This window comes from Motacilla alba, chromosome Z (assembly GCF_015832195.1).
Source record: "Motacilla alba alba isolate MOTALB_02 chromosome Z, Motacilla_alba_V1.0_pri, whole genome shotgun sequence".
Taxonomy (NCBI): Eukaryota; Metazoa; Chordata; class Aves; order Passeriformes; family Motacillidae; genus Motacilla; species Motacilla alba.
Genome location: NC_052046.1, coordinates 74004505 through 74022054, shown reverse-complemented (window position 1 = coordinate 74022054; position 17550 = coordinate 74004505). Strand labels below are relative to the sequence as shown.

The window sequence follows — 17550 nt, the reverse complement described above, 5'->3', positions numbered from 1 at the left end:
CGGCCGCCATTGGCTGGCGGCGCCGCGGGGCGCCGCGATTGGTCGCCGCTGCCGGCGCGGGGCGGGACGGAGGGGCGGACGCGGCGCTGATTGGCTGGAGCGGCGCAGGCGGAAGTGGCGGCGCGGGAGGTAGGTCGGGCGGCCCGCCCCGCGCGCGCGCTGGCGCGGGCGGGACTGAGGGGAGCGCCGGGGGGGGGGGAGGGGCCGGGTCCCGTGTGGGGACAGCCGGGATCACCGGGATAGCCGGGATAGGCGGGATCAGCCCTGCACGGGCCCCGCAGCGGGACTGAGGGGAGCGAGGGGAGCCCTGATCGTGTCCCGGTGTGGGGACAGCCGGGATTACCGGAGTCAGCCCTTCACTGACCCTGCACCGAGCCGTGGGGGCCGCGTGTCTTTAGTGAGACTCCACAAAACCCTCCAGAACCCAAAAACCAAAACAACAACAACAAGAAAACCCAAAAAACCGAAAACCGAGAAAAGACCCGACAAACAAACAAAACCATACGGAAACTCCCGCTACAATTGGTCCTTTTGGTGTGTTTTTTGGTTTGTTTTTGGTTGTTCGTTGTTTTGTGCTTCCCTGCAGACATGAGCCACTGGCTGTTGAAGCCTTAATAATATAAAGAATGCCTTAATGAGGCTATTTCTTAATTAGGGCCTTCTTACTGTAGTCTTGTCTGGGGAGAATCCAGATTATCTTTCCCTGGTCTATTTTATTTTGGCTGTTTGGTGTTGACTTTTATTTCTCTTGAAGCTTTTAATTATCTTTTCTGTAGCTGCACCTGCCCAAGAATTTCCAATTTTTTTTTTTTCCCCAAGGAGGTTTTGTTTTGTTTTGTTTTGTTTGTGCATTTCTTTTTTTATGGAACAACCTTTGATGCTGTGAGAGCTCAGTAAAATGAAGAAGTCGTCACTGTAGAAGAACTTCACAGTGATAACTTTGTGTTTAGGTGCCCGAGTGTTGCTGTTACAACAAACACCTGAAGGGTTACGAGGAACCTGGTCTTCCTTATAAATGTGGTTTATAAAGCATCACCCCCTTCCCAAGGTGGTGGCTTGGTTTTGGGGTCTGTGTCATTCTCTGTGTTTTGGCACCAAATTCTTGCTGGTCTGCTGAGTGTGTGACAGTTTTTGCTTTTTCCTTTGGTGAGGGTAAACAGATTTTTTTTTTTCTCTCTCTAAAATGATGCTTTGAGGTAAAATTTGACATGCCTTGTGCAGCTGCTGTGGGAAGTTGGGGGTTGATGTACGTGTATGAAATGCATTTATCTCATGGAATTGAGGCAGTGATTTACTGAAGCAGAGGATTTTAAGCTGAGTGAGCCCACTTAAAATTCTGTTTATGTCTTCTACAGAGCAGCTTCCTTAGCAGTAGTAGATTTGGTCACTGTAAATTGACACATCTCTGTGAAATCGTGGTTTCAGATTAGTAATCACCAGAATTTACCTGAGATGTTACCAGCACGAGCAGGTGTAGAGTTTGAGGTGGGTTCTCTCGTGTGACTTTTTTCTGTCCTGTGGACTTTGGGCACTGTGTTGACTCTGGATTTGTTCTGATTTTTCTTTAGATTGTTTAGTGGCTGCAAAGGTTCGTTCAATTGCGGATTTATCCATCTGTCTGACAGGTAGTCAGCATCTTGCTGTGTGCTCATTTTCTCACAACATGTCCATACATCTTATTCCTGTTACTGAGTTGAATTCACTGGACTGGTTTCTTTCTGTCACATGTTAATGTTTTGGATTAAAAAAAAAAATCATTAAGAGCATAAAGACAATTCTAAAAATAGCCTTATTACCTAGGATAGCTTCACTTTGAAGTGCTTGAACGATGCCACAGTGAAGTATGTGAAAAGAAATAAGTTGTTAGTGTAATCACTGACCAGTAGAGCCTCTGATGGTCAGCATGACTGAAGACTTTGAAGGCAGTAATACTTTTGAACTTTCTTTTATGCATGCCAGAGATATAAAGCAAACACGGGGTTGTTTTGCCTGCTTGGAGTCACTTCTGGATGCTCAGCGTGAATTAGAAACTCAAATTGAAGATACTCTGTCAGGTCCAGGGAGACTCCAGCTGTCAGTTCTTGCTCACACCATAGCCAAGCCTGCTTTCAGGTGGTCATCTAGCTTCCTCAAGTACAGGTTTTTTTTGCAAACATGCCCTTTTATGATAGATTTATTAAATTTTTTTCTACTTTGATAGTTTCTGGCGGGCTCCCACATGAAACCCATTGGAGATTTTTGCAAAAAAAATGCTCTTTGTTTACCCTAGACATCTAATTTCCAAGTGAGGTTTCCAACAGTCTCAGCTGCTCAAAGGGGAACTTTTACTGGTCACGTGCTGTATTACAGTGATTTCAGGTGGGCAATTTGCTGTGGTGGGGAAAATGCCATTTAAAGATTTTGTGGCACCCTTGGTGGCATAATTTAAAATATTGGTGCTCCTACTGGGATACAGCTTTGATAGGTATGGGATATTGACTGGAATATCAGCTTTCAGATGATGTTGTTCCAGTTTCCCTTGTACTTTTTTCCCCCTCCTAATTAATATCTTGTCATGGAAAAGCAGCTCCAAGGAGCTGGAACAGCTTGGTTGGTGTTGTCTGCAGGAAGGGGCTGGGCGGGCACACTTTTCTGGAAAATCAAAAAATAAATCATAATTTTAAACAACCAGATTGACCTATATAGCAGTATTCAGATATTTAAATAAAAACTTAGGATGAATTCTGGGGGTTTTTTGTTGTTGTTTGGTCTCTTAAGAGCAGTGTTCATGGTCGTGGCTGTGTTTCCTGGTGTTGAGAAATATTTTAGTGGTGAAAGGCTTACATAATGTTCAGTTGAGTAGTAGAGCACACCAAGGAATTTGTGTCTATAATGAAAGGTAAAAAAGGTTTAACTTCCAGGCTGTTCTCAGATGCAGGAAGAATTTCCACAAAACAATGACAGTTGCATGTGGAAGCTTTGGTTTTTATCTTCCGTGTGTTTTACCTTTCATCAGGAGGAGGACTGGAGGAAATGGTTTTAAAAATACCACAGGTGGGTCACTGACATGACAGGTACATCCACAGAAACAAGTTTCTGTCCTTAACACATCCATGTGTGTATATGAGGTGGAAAAACCATCTGAAAATAAGCTATAAATGCAGTCAGCTGGGTTGTTTTTTGGTTTTTTTTGAGAAATGCTGGTTTGAGTGACTGGCAAAAAGCTGATACTGCTTTTCTTTTCTTTTCTTTGGCTTCTACGTGGTGCCCACATCTGTTATTCCCAGGGTCTTCAAACACAGGGCATGAATGCTTATAAACTTATTTGCATTTTTGCTTCTGCTACAGATTTTCTCTGCTCTCAGTCTGGAGCAAAGAGGCGGTGTAACACGAGGGGTGTGCATTTTGCAGGCAAACCTGTCGTGGGCAGGTGGTGTTCTGTGTGCTGGCAGTAGTAATTAGAGCGTGGTATTTTGTTTGCTAACACAATTTTGAATGAAAAAAAAAAAAAAACAAACCCAAAAAAACAACCCAGCAACCAAAAAACAATCCCCATCTACGTTTAGGTTTGGCTCTTCTTTCTCTTCATCTCTCTGCCTCTGCCTGTCACCTACCAGGAGTGCACATGATATTCGCTGTGGTAGGATGGATCACAATAGCTGTGAAAGGCTTGGAGTTTGCAGCTGTTCTGAGCAGGAATAAATCTCATTTTCTCATGTCAGGGGTGCTTTCGCCTGGTATTTTAACCATACATTTAACACAAAGTTACTGCGCAGGGTGATGTGTGGTGGGGAGTGTTCCTACTGCGCTGGGGATTCTTGCGCCTTAAAATTTCTGCTTTTTGAGGCAGATTTCATGCGTATACAGCCGATGGGCTGATGCACAGGGTATGCCATCGCTTAGCAAGGTACTCCAGAGTGTAAAAACACTCGAGGTGGCCTTGCTGCAGAAACAGTGATGCTGTGCCTGACCCGGGTGACCTCAGTGCCTTTCTGACACAGACAGTCCCTGCTGCTGGTGTGCAGCAACAGTAGATGTCTGGCAGTGCTCTGTTTTGACCAAAACCCATCCATTTCTGTACAGATGACATAATTCAGGTGGTTTTCTGTGCTGCGTGTTGGCTTCATTTAAGCACTATAGCAAATATTTGTGCTATGTGCTCGTGTGTGTGCCGTGGGCCTTGCAGGGTCACTTGCTGTTTTGTCTCAATGCCTGTTTCTGATGTCCTCGTTATCTTGCAGTGCCACTTGAGGATGAGAAATTTTAATCCCTAACTCTTGTCACCTAGGGCTTAGCAGGAGGTGGAGAATGTTCTTCAGGGGTTATGTTAGTTAGTTGGGAGCCCCAGATGAAAAAGCAGCACACGTCCTTGAGTGAGTGGAACCACCCAGAGCTGAGGGTCAGATTTTCAAGGACTCAAAACCATTATCTGATTCTTCAAGGTTAGTAGGATGCAGCTGTGATTTCTTCACTGTTACATTTGGCAGAAATGTAATGCAGTGCTTGCTGATGTTGTGGGGAATGCATAAAATCGTGCATAAATTCTGAACCAACACCACTAAGATTCCAATTTAGACAGCTGTTGCAAAATAACATTAAATGGTTCTTGAAATCACTTATTTTTCTACCAAAATGAATATTTTCTCTAGTTGTATCCCCGACTTGAGCTTTGTCCCTTTCCCGGGTTAGGAAACAATGGTCTTCATCTCCTGTTCTTTGTAATCAATGTCTTGTGGATTTCAGTCTTCCCCACGTCCTTTTTCTCTGTATATGAGATGGAAAAAAGGGAAAGGTGGCAAAAACCTCCTGAATTTGAATATTATTCATGGATCATAGTATCAGATAGTGTCCATGGTAAGGACTGCTGTCCAAGATATGTCAAGGTACAGAAGACTCACTGAATTATGTATGGTGCCATGTTGACATAAGCTAATGTGAAATTTAGGAGATAATTACTAAACAAATTACTGTTGTTTGCTAATCTAACACAGTCGAATCTGATCAACACCAAAGAGCATGTCTTACAGGAAAGGTTCCAATTGGGAAAAAAAAAAACCCAAAACCATTAAATCTGTGCCTTGAGCAAGGGCCTCTTTTGCTACTGCTTTCTAAGGTGTACTGGTGAGGGCACAAAACATATTTTGATTAAATTGTCCAAATTTACAAAGCTTGAAAAAGCATTGGAATATTTCTGCATCTGCTCTGCAGACTGTTAGGTGGCTTTTCTGGGAAGGGATGTCCTCCAGCAGAGCAGGCAGCTAGAGCACAGATTGTAAAATAAGCAGAAAAAAAGGGAGACTGATCAGATGTGACTTTTAAGAGTGCAGAGACTGAGAACTTTTGTGCCCTTGATCTAGACATCAGCCAAAGTGCTTGCTATCTGGGGACAGAAAAATTAATGGAACTAGAGGAAGAGTGAGGCTGTATATCCTATCACAGGCTGCATTTGTTGGTGGGTTTTTTTGTGTGTGTTTTTGATTTTTTTTTTTTAATAAATGATTCAAATAATTATGAAAGGGATTGTTTGTTTACAGGTCTACAAAGGGGTCTTAGAGGCCACCCTTTTCAGTATAGAAGCTGGACAGGATAGAGAGAGCCTGGGGCTTTCCAAACGCTGTCAGCTGTGTTGGGCTTGGGGTGAAACCTCACAAAATCCTGGAGAGAGATTTGTGCTGGCTGAGCCAAGCAGGGAAGCATCAGACTCTGGTGTGCAGACTTATATTAAATTACTCCAGCTGAGAAAATTAACCTTAATTTTCAGAGTCCAGCACGCAGCAGGCACAGATCAGGAGATGGGGCAGGAATGTTAATTTCTCTGAAAGCTGACATGGAGGATAAGTGTTTTTTAGGAAGCAAGAGGCAGGGAACTAGCATTCTTGTGTGTCTTGGAAATACAGTACTTGAGTAATGTTTTGTGATCTGAAAGCAGTATTAGAGAGAAGAGCTTTTTTCCCTGTGCCTTGGTCTATAGATGAAAAGTGTGCTTTATATTTTAAAAATTTTTTACTCTTGTCTGTTGCAGGGATTTGTTTTATCAGCCCTGACTGTCCTAAAACCATTTTTTTTTTCCTTTTCTTTAGGTAAAGAGGTAGAGGAGGAATTTTGTAGTATGTAGTCTTAAGTTGAGATTAATGTTTTCAGTTTGATACTTTGAGGGCGCAAAACAAATAAGGGCATTTGTAGCACTGAAAGAGAGGAAGATGCAGTGGCAGGTTCTTTATCTAAAACTGCACTGGAACAGGTTGTTGGAGGTGTGGAGGTGGACTCCTGTGTTCAAAGGCTGTTTTTTTTATGCTCATGTACCTGCATTACTTCAGGGCCACTGTGTTTGCCCACTGTTGTGTTTCAGGTACTGATATGCAGCTGCAGTTGGGAGCCAGAAACACGAAGGTGAAGTGCCCCCCAACAGAAACTGAGACCTGTTTTAATAATATTTAAAATATTCTGTGCTGTTTGTGTGCCCCACTCCCCATGTTTTATGTTGTCATTAATTTACCTGGGAAGGCAACAACTTACATCCTTAACACGGCACCCCGAGACCTCTGTGGTGCTTCACGTCTCTGCTTTGTTGTAATTTGAGTGTTAAGATCTACAACTTGTGTCGGACTGGTTCAGTGCCAAAGCAGTTTTGTGCTGTGTTTTACTAATGAGTACTTAATTGCCCTCTCAGCTCAAGTCCCAGTGGCATTTTTGCACTGGTGTGCCCCTGCTGTGCCCTCATCTCAGCCTGCAGGTTTCTTTTCACGCCTGTGCAAGCATTCCTCAGGAGCTGTAAGGGAACACCAATATTGAAAAGCTGCTTTCCTCGAGTAGACCCCCTGCTTGGCATCAAGTGTCTTGGCTAAGGGTTAAAGTTTTGAGTAGAGTTTTGTTGTTTTGGGTTTTGTTTTGTTTTTTTTTTCCCCAGTCCACAGTAAGAATCAAAAAAAAAAAAAAGCCCAAAAAACCCCAAATAAATGAAAGAGTGAAAGAGTAATGAAAATTGCTTAGAAAAGCAGTGAGCTGATGAGTCTTGAGAGGCTTTATTATTGTTTTTTTTTTAATGTACAAAACTTGTGGTGCTGAAAGTAAGAGTGACTCCTGTGAAGCTCTTTGTGCCCTTTTCCCTTTGCAAATGTGGTTTGTTGCACAAACCAGTAGATTTGTAAGTGCTGGCTGAGGGTGTAGAGTGAGTGGCTTCTGAATTTTGGGTGGAACTGTGTTATTTATTTTATCTCTTTTTTTTTTTTCTTTTTTTTTTAACAAATCTACTTGTTTGCTCAGAGCTATTGAGGTTGTGGAATTTGTGTCCCATGTCCCCTCCTTGTTAAAATCTTGCCACATGTGATAAGGACTGGTGCTTCTGCCCTGCTCTGGTTTGTCAAATGTGGATTATCACAAAGCCTGAGCTAAACCCATGCTGAACCTGTGCCCATGTGTGGAAACAGCTGAAATTGGTGCTCAATATATGTCTTTTTGCTTTATCTTCAAACTCAGCCTAATCCTTCCGCAGAGTAATTAATGTTCAATGCCAAGTGAGTAAACATAGCTGGATAAAGAGCAGCAGAATTGAAATTTAGCTGCATTGAAAGTGAATGTCTCAGTTCCTTATGAATTGTTGTTGTCTTGTGAATTATTTTTCTGTGAAGGGCAGGCAAAGCAAAATTCATTACAATTTTCAAATTAATAAATTTAAGCCATGTGAGCTCTTTGTTTTCGGGGAGTTTAGTGTTGCATTTTCTAATAGATAAATAGCAGATGGAAAGAAAAAACATAATAAAACTTTGGTTAAGTGAAGACTGGGTAATGCAGGAATTTTCTTCAAAGAAAATGCCCGAGGAAACTGTTTAGTAAGATAAAGCAATTTGGAGCCTAGGCCTATTTTTTATTATTAATTTGACAGGGACGGGAAATTAAAATAATCCATCTCTTTGAAAAGTCTTGGATGTAGAGGTGGGAGGAGAGAAAGATATGTAAACCTTCTTATTTATACCTTGTCCCACTGAAGTGGCAACATTTGGTGAAACTTGTTTTTCCAGCTTTCTGGGCTCAATTTTTCAAAACTCCTCAGAAAATCCTACATACAGAATTACATCCATCTGTATCTACCTGGCACTGATTTCTTTGTTTCATTTATCTTTGCTTCAGGCTGGGTGCACTTGCCTTGTGGATCTCTTGTGGATTTGACAGTACTAAATTTATTTGACTTTAAAAAGAAGAAAAAAGGGAAAAAAGAGCAAAAAAAATTATTTTAGTGGAATCTGATGCTCAGTGATGTTAAGTCAGACTTTTATAGAAACACATCAGACTGAGTGGAATTGTATAGGTCTGTATGGGGACTGAAAAATAGAAAACAAAGGAAATCTGTGCGACAGATTTGTATTGAATATCCTGATAATATTTAATCCTAAAGAAGGCAGTGTTTTGGAAAACAGATGATACCTCAGCCAGACTACGTTGTTATCCAAATATACATCAAAAACACATATGTATTGGGGTATTTTTGGATGGACGAAGGGTAATTAAAACATGCTGGTTTTTTTTTGTTTTTCCTCCACCCAAAAATTTCCTCAACTTTACTATCCTCAAATGAATGCTATTAAGATACTGAAAACTCCAGAGATGCTTTTGAAAATATGACTAAGAGACTTGGAATTTCCAAATCTTTGTTCTTACTGACTGTATACATTGGGCTCAAAGGTTGTGTCTGGCACAACTTCCTTTTTCTGTTTTTTATCTGCAAAACATACAGCAATTTTAGTGCTGTCTTTTCAGAGAAATTATGTGGAAAATTATATATATTTGTAATGTGTGCTTTTTTATAAATTTTTTTTTGAGGAGGAAGTGAATTTATTTTTTCTTAAAAAGTGTCCTGTGGTTTTCAAGTGAAGGCACTGTGCCACCACCGGCTTTGGTAGGACCTTGGAAAGCCAGGGTGGCCTGCTGCCAAGTTAGAGTTATAAAGTATTTGTTGGGGCTTGCATCTTCCAGAAGCAGCAGAGGAAGGGAGTCTGGGTCTCTGAGACACGCCTTGCTGACTTTTCATCCCAGATCCATACTCTGCAGGCTGGGCTGGTTGTTGCCTTTGATCTTTGCTGCCTTCCACATGCACTTTTTAGTAAAACTTCACTACTAAAATTCACTTTTTCAACAGGAAACATGATGGTTGCATGAGTTAATTTTTTTTTATTTTATTTTTTTGCAGGTTTGTGACGTTCAGTTGGTGTAAGCTGTCTTTTCATACATGCATCTTGGAAAGTGAGGATTTGCTGTTAGTTTTGGGAAGAATTGTTACAAAAAGGGTGAGAAAGAAGGGTCTGCCCCTTTTATAGATCTGTTTGCATACTCCTTTACTTGCTAGTATATACTGGTATAATTGCCCACTTTGGTGTTTGTTTTAATACACTCAAGGCCTTTTTTTTTAACCTTATTATAGCTTAATGTAGATGGTTGTAAGTGAGCTTGGCAAAGCTGGATGCCTGCAGTGGGTAGTGGGTTAGGCCTGAGACTTCAAGGGGATGAAAGACACCAGGGTGGGCTTTGCCTCCAGGCTACAATTAAGATCAAGGCTTGTTAGTAAGATTCCTACTATAAAGATTGTTGACTGTCTGCTTCCTTCTGTTTCTCCTCATTTTTCAGCTGGTGACTGTAGTAAATAAGCCTGACAAGGGTTGTTCCTTATCGTGGATTCCAGATCTTCTGTGGCAAATCTTCCATACCCTATTGTCCCATGGAGCCTGACGAGCTCAGAACTAATTTGTTTTTGGTTTTTTTTGGTTTGGGGGTTTCTCTTTTTTTTTTTTTTTTTTTTGGGGGGGGGGGGGACACACACAATTGCACAAGAAGCATGTGCATGTTTCCAATCGTTCTGTGGCTGCCATGAAGCAGTGGGAAGGCAGCAGTGCAAATGGGAGCCATGTGAGCCTGTCCTCTGCAGTTGGGCCCATGATCTCCTGATTGAATGTTGCCATGGGGCACTGAATTTCTTAAATGGCCCACTTACCCCTCTCTAGGATGTTAGGAAATCATTCAGTCTCTTTTTCATATCCAAGTGCTAATTTTTGGTTCATTTATCTCCAAGACAAAGTTGCATTATTGGTGAAATTGTAACCCGTGTGCTTTTAATACAGAGTAAAGTTAAACAAAAGAGCAACTAAGTATTACTCAGGGCGCATGTAATACAAATATGTCTTAGCCCCCTAAATTGCATTAGGGAACAAAGCTCTTTGTAATTTTTTTCTCTTCTTTGGCTGTCAGATTTATCTGTAAGTTCCTCGTGAAGGTTATTATTGAATCATTCTTCAATGTCAAACAAGTATTGTGGCCAGAGGAGTGGGAGGATTATTGTGAGATGGGACAGGAAAGATGCTGTGTTATTTGTCTGCATGTTTGTTGGCCCAGTCATGTTCCTGCAAAAAGAAACGAGAAAAGAGGAAGTCTCTCTTGGATCAGTATTAGTTCTAAGATAAATGGAGTGACAGTTGAGGTTTTTGTCAGGTATTTTAATGTTCTTACTCCTGAAGTATTGGAGTTAATGGAATTTTAAATTAACACGAGAGAATATCAATTTGTACGAAATATATCACTGGAAATATGCCTAAATATAGGCATTATCTTATTTCCTTCTGTTAGAAAATGTGGTAATAGCTAGTTTTAATCTTTAAAAGCAATTTTGAGCTTTTCTTGACTGGTTTAAATCTCCAATTACCCACTTACGAGTGCATGTAGCATCTCCTGAATAGTACCTCTTCTCTGATTATGAATTTACTATTAACTTTCTTCTGATTATTAGGTTATGGTCTGTAGTTTGGGCAGTGTCAGAAGGAACCAAACTGCAGACTTTAATAGCAGTGTGTGGTCTTCTTTTCTGAGCTCCCTGTGGATAGCTCCCATTTTTCCTCAGCAAGAAAGCACTTAGGGTAATTGCTCCATTTCAAAGACATAGCAGCTCTTTCTGGTTTCTAAGTAGCCTTCCAAGCATAGCTGCTGAGGTTTGGAACACCTGCAGCCCAACCAGTTTGGGGGGAAAAAGAAAAAAGCCATTAGTCTGCATGGGGGAAAAAAAAGAAAAAAAATGAAGTGCTGAAGTTCAGAATATTATCAATGATGCTGTGTTGGAGCAGCCTGAAAGATTTGGCTTTTGGTCTATGCCTGGTGCTATCCAAAACATCATATAAAATTCTTTGTGGGCCCATTTTAAGAGTGTCTTGTTCATTCACAAGGGCCTGTGTGCGCTGTTTGTTCCGAGGGCAGAGGCACCAGCCAACAGCTGATTCCTCCTCAGAGGGAAACATTGCCTAATGGTGATCACAGGAGCCAAAGACCACGGGGACAAAGTGCTAAAGATAAACAGCTCAATCCTCGACTGTTCAAAGGCCTCAATAAAGCCTCTGATTTACACATTTGGGGTGGGACCCTGCTGTCCCCACCTGCAGGCTGGCCCTGGGGCCCTGGTGTGGGGAGGGGCTGGTGCTGTGGCCCCCAGGGATGGAACACTGCCTTTCTGTGGCCCCAGGCCCAAAACTTCTCTGCAGCTTTGCTTTGTCATAACCAGGGAAGGAAGAAAGAGCCGACTGCTCTCATTTTGTGGAGGTGGTGAATGGGAAGAGCCCACGGGGGCTGGATGCTGAATGGCACTTGAGGGTGCTCCTCTGCTCTGATGGACTCAGAGGGGCTTTTTAGGCTGCCATAATGAGAGGCTCGTTCCAGTAATTTGGGTAGCAATAAAAATACAGTCTACTTTAACAGAATGATTGTATTTTACTTTGTTTTTAACAAGCTTCAGCAGCAGCTGGACTGTTAAATAGGGACACTGCAAAAATCCTGGGGGCTGTTTTAACCTTTCTGAGCATTACCATAGTTCCTACCATTTCACCCCAAAGATGTGAAGGAGAAAATAAGTCTCAAGGTTTCATGTCTCCTTTATAGTTTTGTCTTTCTCTCATAATGAAATTTTTACCTGGAGAAAGTATTTGATCTGTGAGGGGTCACCTAAGCTTGACACTTAGGTAGCTGATGGGGTGATGAGTTTAGTGAGTAGGTGGTTGCATTGGGGCAGGTTAGCTTGAGGAGATTGTTTTATTTCATCTCTTGAAATACAGAGCAATACATCATTTTTTGGAACTACAGTGCTGTACATCTGTTATTAAGATTTGTTATTAAGATTTAGAACGAATGAAGTGCGTGCAGTCACCCTATAGGGAATTAATAAGGAATATGCCTTCATTTATTGTCTGTATTTTTAATTTCTTTAGTGGTAACTGGTAGTTGTTAAATAAGTAGGTAACTCCTTTGGTCTTTTTGCTGTATTCAAGCTTGAACTGTGTGTGGTTTATCCATTTACTGAACACTGCAGTCAACTCTTTATTCTCAGGACATAAACAGGAATAAAGGGAAAAGGGATTTGGATTTTTAGTTTGTTGTTGTTGTAATTGTTTTGCTTTCAAAAAAGCAGTAAGGTACAATATTACTGTTTGCAGTGATGTTTTTTTGTGCTGTGTAGGTCAGACTAATTTTCATGAAGGTGGTTTTCCCCTCCTCTTGAAGAGAAGTATATAATGGGCATTGTATACAGTCAGGAGTCCTTGAGCTTTTGCTGATGGGTTGGAAGGGTTGAGTGCTTTGGAGATGGGGTCTGGCTGAGCTCTGCTTACAGAGGCAGATCCTAAACGTGGACTAATAAGTAATATACTCCTTTCAAAAGGCCAGTGAGCACTGTGGAGGAGATGAAAGCTGGGAGAAAAAGTATCTTCATTTTATGCTTTCTTCGAAAATGCTTTTTTTCAGAGCTGCACAATAAAATGAGGAAAAGCAGGATAACTGTGTTTTCCATTTGTTTTGAAGTTCATGGTATTATTCTTGATTGGATCTCTTCATTCTGTTGAGGTTGTGTTTCACCACAGGGGTACCAATAGTGTTGTCTAAACAGAGCTTTCATTTTTAGCTGTGCTACATCACTGTAATGAAATGCTGATGTGTGCATGGGAAACCAGTATCACTGTATCAAATGGATTTAGTCTCAGGCCTCAGAGACCTTGTTAGTGCATCTTTAAATAAATAAACAGGCTTCTTTCCTCTGCTACCCTTGACCTCACTTTTTCTGACTGACACTTCATTCAATTTATCGTTATATAAATAGAAAATGTAATTCTTTTGCTTTGTTTTTTTGTTATAAAAAGTCTGGGTTGATAAGAAAGCCTCTAGTGCAGGTATTTGTCACTGAATGCTGGTGTACTTTGTGATAAAAATCACATAAAATAAGCAAAACTTTCCTGTTGAACTACACATATATGCATCAGTACCCTATGTGCTGTCTGCCTGGGTTTTCTGCAACTGCTTTACAGTCTTTAATTGAAATATTTTTTAAAACATTGTCTTTCAGAGGAGGATTTCTATGAAAATATTCCACGAGAGAGTATATTTTGCCATAATTTACAAGAAGCAAAAGGGAATCTGGCAGGCAAAAGAGAGTGGATGCATGTGTGCTTGAGGATGCTTGTGTTTCCTACCCCGTGCTCGTTACTGACCCATGGCCAGGCAGTTAGTGCCCCACAAATATTTAAAATGCCTTAATTTCTGGAGTCACTGATTGCAAAGGCATTGTTCTAGCTGTCCACCCCCAATTATTTAATTTTTTTGTTCTTGCTTACAGGTGCACAGACACACTGTAGATTTTCTGAAATGGTCAGCTGGTTAGTGATGGAACTAGAAACATTTTTTTTCCCTTTTCTTTTTTAACTGAGATTAATTTTTCAATTTATGTTTTGGTAACGTTTTAGTTTCTGTTGCATTTTCAGGGAATAGAAAGGTGGAGTATGATATCTGGAATAGTAAATGCTGTTGTGGTTTAGAGATGTAAATACTAAAGCTTTATGTTTGAAAACCAATGCTTAAATTCATATATTTTGCTGCTTTTGGATGCTGTCCACTTGTCTGGGCAAGGGAGAGGCATTTTGAAATGTTATTGGGTGCAGAGTTGAGCAAGGATTAGGAACAGTTCAGTCAACTGCAGTTAAAGCTGCTCCTCCTAACCTGAAAATGCCAGTTTCTGGGGAAGCCAAGGTAGTTAAATCTGTACCTAAATTTATTTCTCAATGCTGAGGAGCAAAGAAAAAGCTTCCTTCTGCTCCTGCTTGGAGAGCAGAGTCCCTTCAGGGCCTGAACTGATCCTGGTCATCATTATTTACTGCTGCACTTTAGATTGAAACCTCCACAGAGCATTTGATCCCTGCCCAAGCACCACTGTAGTCAGTGAATGTTGATTAAATTTAAATGCCTCATCTGGGTTTTTCCTCCTTTTACACACTATTTTTAGCCTGTGAGTGAACATGTAGCCTTTTCTCAGTCACTTCACCTAGGTTGTGTATAAATACGTGGGATTCTTAAGAAGATCTTGGGTCAAGCACAGGTTGCCAAGTTGCTTTGCCATAGAGCAAAAATATTCCCTGTAACATTGTATATTTTGTTCTCTGCAGAATCCAGTGCTTAAGGTATTTCCTTTGGGTTGCTGGCATTTGCTACACCCTCTGCTTTGCTGTGAAGCTTGGTAGCAGCTTTCACGTGGCAGTCTTCCAGATGAATATTGATTATTTTGAATTATGTTAAATATTCTGTACTTTGGGTGATAGCAGACAGTGAGTTAAAAGCAGAGCCATGGGGAAGAGCTTGACTGGAGTAATTTCCTGTCCCCCAGCTTCCTGACAGCTTCTTAATTTGAGACTATTCAAATATGTTTAATTGTTGGCACTGAAACCTCACTTATTATAATCCAGTTTCCTCTTTGCAAGTATCACCATTCTCTGACAAAGTGAATTTGGGGAGAGAGGTAGAATAAAATTACAAGCATGCTTGTATTTGTATATTCCCCACACATACAACCCCCAAGCTAGTTATGGAAAGCTGTTAATCACCCCGGTGGTTATAACAAGATTATCTTGCTTTTTAAACAGGTAGGAGAAGAAGATGGAGAAGACTTTGAACAGAATTCATCCAGTTTCTGATCCAGAAGCAACCTATTTTCTACAGGTGTCATGGGAAAAGGATTTAGGCATTGGCTTTGGTTTACTTCTTAGTGATTGTCAGTGTGCTTGGACTGGGACAGGTAATGGAAAGAAAAATGCATTAATTTAAATTATTGCTGCTCTTAATTGCTCCTTTTAAAACGCTTTTTGAGCTGTGTCCCGCAGCTTGCATGGAAATTCCATGGGCATTTTGTCCCCCGTGATGGAGGAGCTGGGGTTCATCATCTTCTGGGATGTGGCCAGAGAACTTTGAAATCTGGAGAGAGTGTGTCAAAGCTAAAACTAATTCATTGAGCACATGGATATGCAATGTTTTGTTCTTTCTCAAGAATGTATAATTTCTTGGAGTGATGCTGAAGAAACACTTCTGTGTCTTCAGATTCTCAAACAAATGTGTACGCAACTTCTATTTGCAAATTGGAGTCCATAAAGCCTTTAATTGCAGATGCTTTTTAAATGTTTTCTGTGACATTTAAATAGCCAAAGTTAGCTGTATTTTGTAGTAAAGTGAATTTTTGGGAAGGAAAAGAAACAATAAATTATCAGTAGGAAAAACTTATCCTGTGGGATTTTTTTCCCCCTCTGAAAACTCAGTAAGAGGATGGGTCTTTGCATATGTGCATGATTCTCTCATTCATGCCCAGTGAAAAAAGGTTAGATTTGTGTGTTCCTTGAGAAGTGTCAAATACTTGATCAAAAGCCCTTCTCTCAGTAACAAAAATATTTCAAAGGGAGGAGAGAATTATGTATTTTCAGCAAATTGTAGACAAAACCATTTTCTGGACTCTGCCAGAATGCTAAGAAGTATCTTTGTAATTCCTTTCTTCCTTCTCCCTGCCCAGTGGATGTTGTTCCTCCTCAGTTCCTACACAAACCAAGCTTTCATATAGGTCTGAGATTAGATAAATGTAAATTACATCAACACATAACTTAAATCTGCTCTTCCATATTCCTTTTAACATTTCAAACGTTGCATTGATCAGGCTCCCTGCACAAAGCAAATACATGTATTCCAGTCCTGACTCCTGGTAATGAAAGGTTCTTCTTTCTTGGCTTGACAAGAGTAAAGTCAAGGTACTTTTAAAACAAAAAAAAACCAAAAAGAGTGTTAACACTGACAAATACTGTTTTTTCTGTTTGAAGATTCTTCTCATTCTTAGGTGACTTCAAAATCCCCAGTTTAGAATTCACAAAAAGATGATTCTCATTTTTGCAAGTGAAGGCTGTGCCACTTTAGCTGGTAGTGTATAGGAAAAGTAGGTAGACACAGTTCTCATTTTGCTGAGTTCCTGCATCTGGTAGAATGGAGGATAATGATTTCCCAAAACAGAGAGGCAGTGAAAGCAGGATGACCTCACTCCATTAACAAGGAAAGAAAGAAACCCGCAATAGTTCTGCTGAGACCATTGGGTACTCATCCAAAGGAAAGCTTTTTTCTGTTCTGGAAGAATCTGATCCCTTTCTAAGAAATTCTCACTGAATTTCTAGTCCCTTGAATAATTTCATGGGGGGCTGATGTTGTTGTGCATGAGGCTTTCCTACTGCATTGATCTGTGTTTTCATTCAACGAAGTATTTTGGTCACTTTCTAAAGTTGTTACATCATTTTTGATACTGCTTCCATTTTAAATTCAAAACCTGGAGGGAGGGAAAGCAACGGTCAGAATATTCTTGCTGTGGGAAATCCCTTTTGGGTTTCTCATGCTGTGGGTTATTTTCCTTGGCAAGACCTACCAGGGAGAGAGTGAGAGTTGCTGATGGAGTTGTCTTTTATGGGTTTTGTATGTTTAATGTGATGATGAAATGTGTTAGGAGTCGGAGTCCTGTTTAGGGAGAGAGGGAAAACAGTGAATGTTGAAGGGGAGGAGAAGCACACAAATGTGCGATGTAATCAGTGTGTGTAACCTTGGTATTGGGTTTAAGAACTACATCTATGAGGATTTATGCATATCATATTTCCCTAATGATTGACCAGTTCTACTGGTTTTAAATCATAAAGGAACATGCAGCATATACAGGGGAGAAAAAACCAAAACACAGCAAACCCACAATGCTCTATTGCAGTATTTTAGTGTCTTTCTTTTCATGACTTTCTCACTGTTATTAAAAGTTTATCTTCTCAGTATTGAAATCACTGTTCCACACAAGCACTTCCTTTGCAAGTATTTCAAACTTACCTTTTTCTACTCCTCTTTGCCTCACGCTGCAAGGGATTCCACATTTCACTCTGGACTGTTTTGGGTGACTTTAGGCAACTAGAATTAGGGATCAGTAGTAGCAAGGAAATAAGCCATTTTCAGACAGGCAAAAAAAGGAGACAGAACTTCTGAAAACCCCTGTATTCCTGCTACATTTCCACAAGTGGAAACAACACACCAGTGTGTGTTCAAGGGAAGAATAATCTCCATATATTCCATTGAATCACAGAATTAGAGAATGCCTTGGGTTGGAAGGGGCCTTAAAGGTCATCTAGTCAGTGTTTGTCTGTGTGTGTGCATATATATATATATATATAAAAATATATTTTAAAATTATATATATATATATATATATATAATATGCACTATTTATAT

General features: G+C 40.5%; 1 protein-coding gene across 6 annotated transcripts in view; it reads left to right on the top strand.

Annotated features, from left to right (window-relative positions):
• The first annotated feature begins 17 nt into the window (after positions 1-17).
• XRCC4 (X-ray repair cross complementing 4) overlaps positions 18-17550 on the top strand; it is a 146544-nt gene continuing 129011 nt past the window's right edge. For 2 of the 6 annotated variants that reach the window (XM_038123671.1, XM_038123677.1), the window contains exons 1-2: positions 9164-9260; positions 14907-15058. In XM_038123671.1, coding sequence (XP_037979599.1) covers positions 14920-15058 — 139 coding nt within the window. In that variant the 5' untranslated portion in view covers positions 9164-9260; positions 14907-14919. Of the gene's footprint in view, positions 130-202; positions 535-9163; positions 9261-9779; positions 13725-14906; positions 15059-17550 lie in introns of those variants that run through there. The other 4 variants (XM_038123672.1, XM_038123673.1, XM_038123674.1 and 1 more) reach the window with 4 other exon arrangements.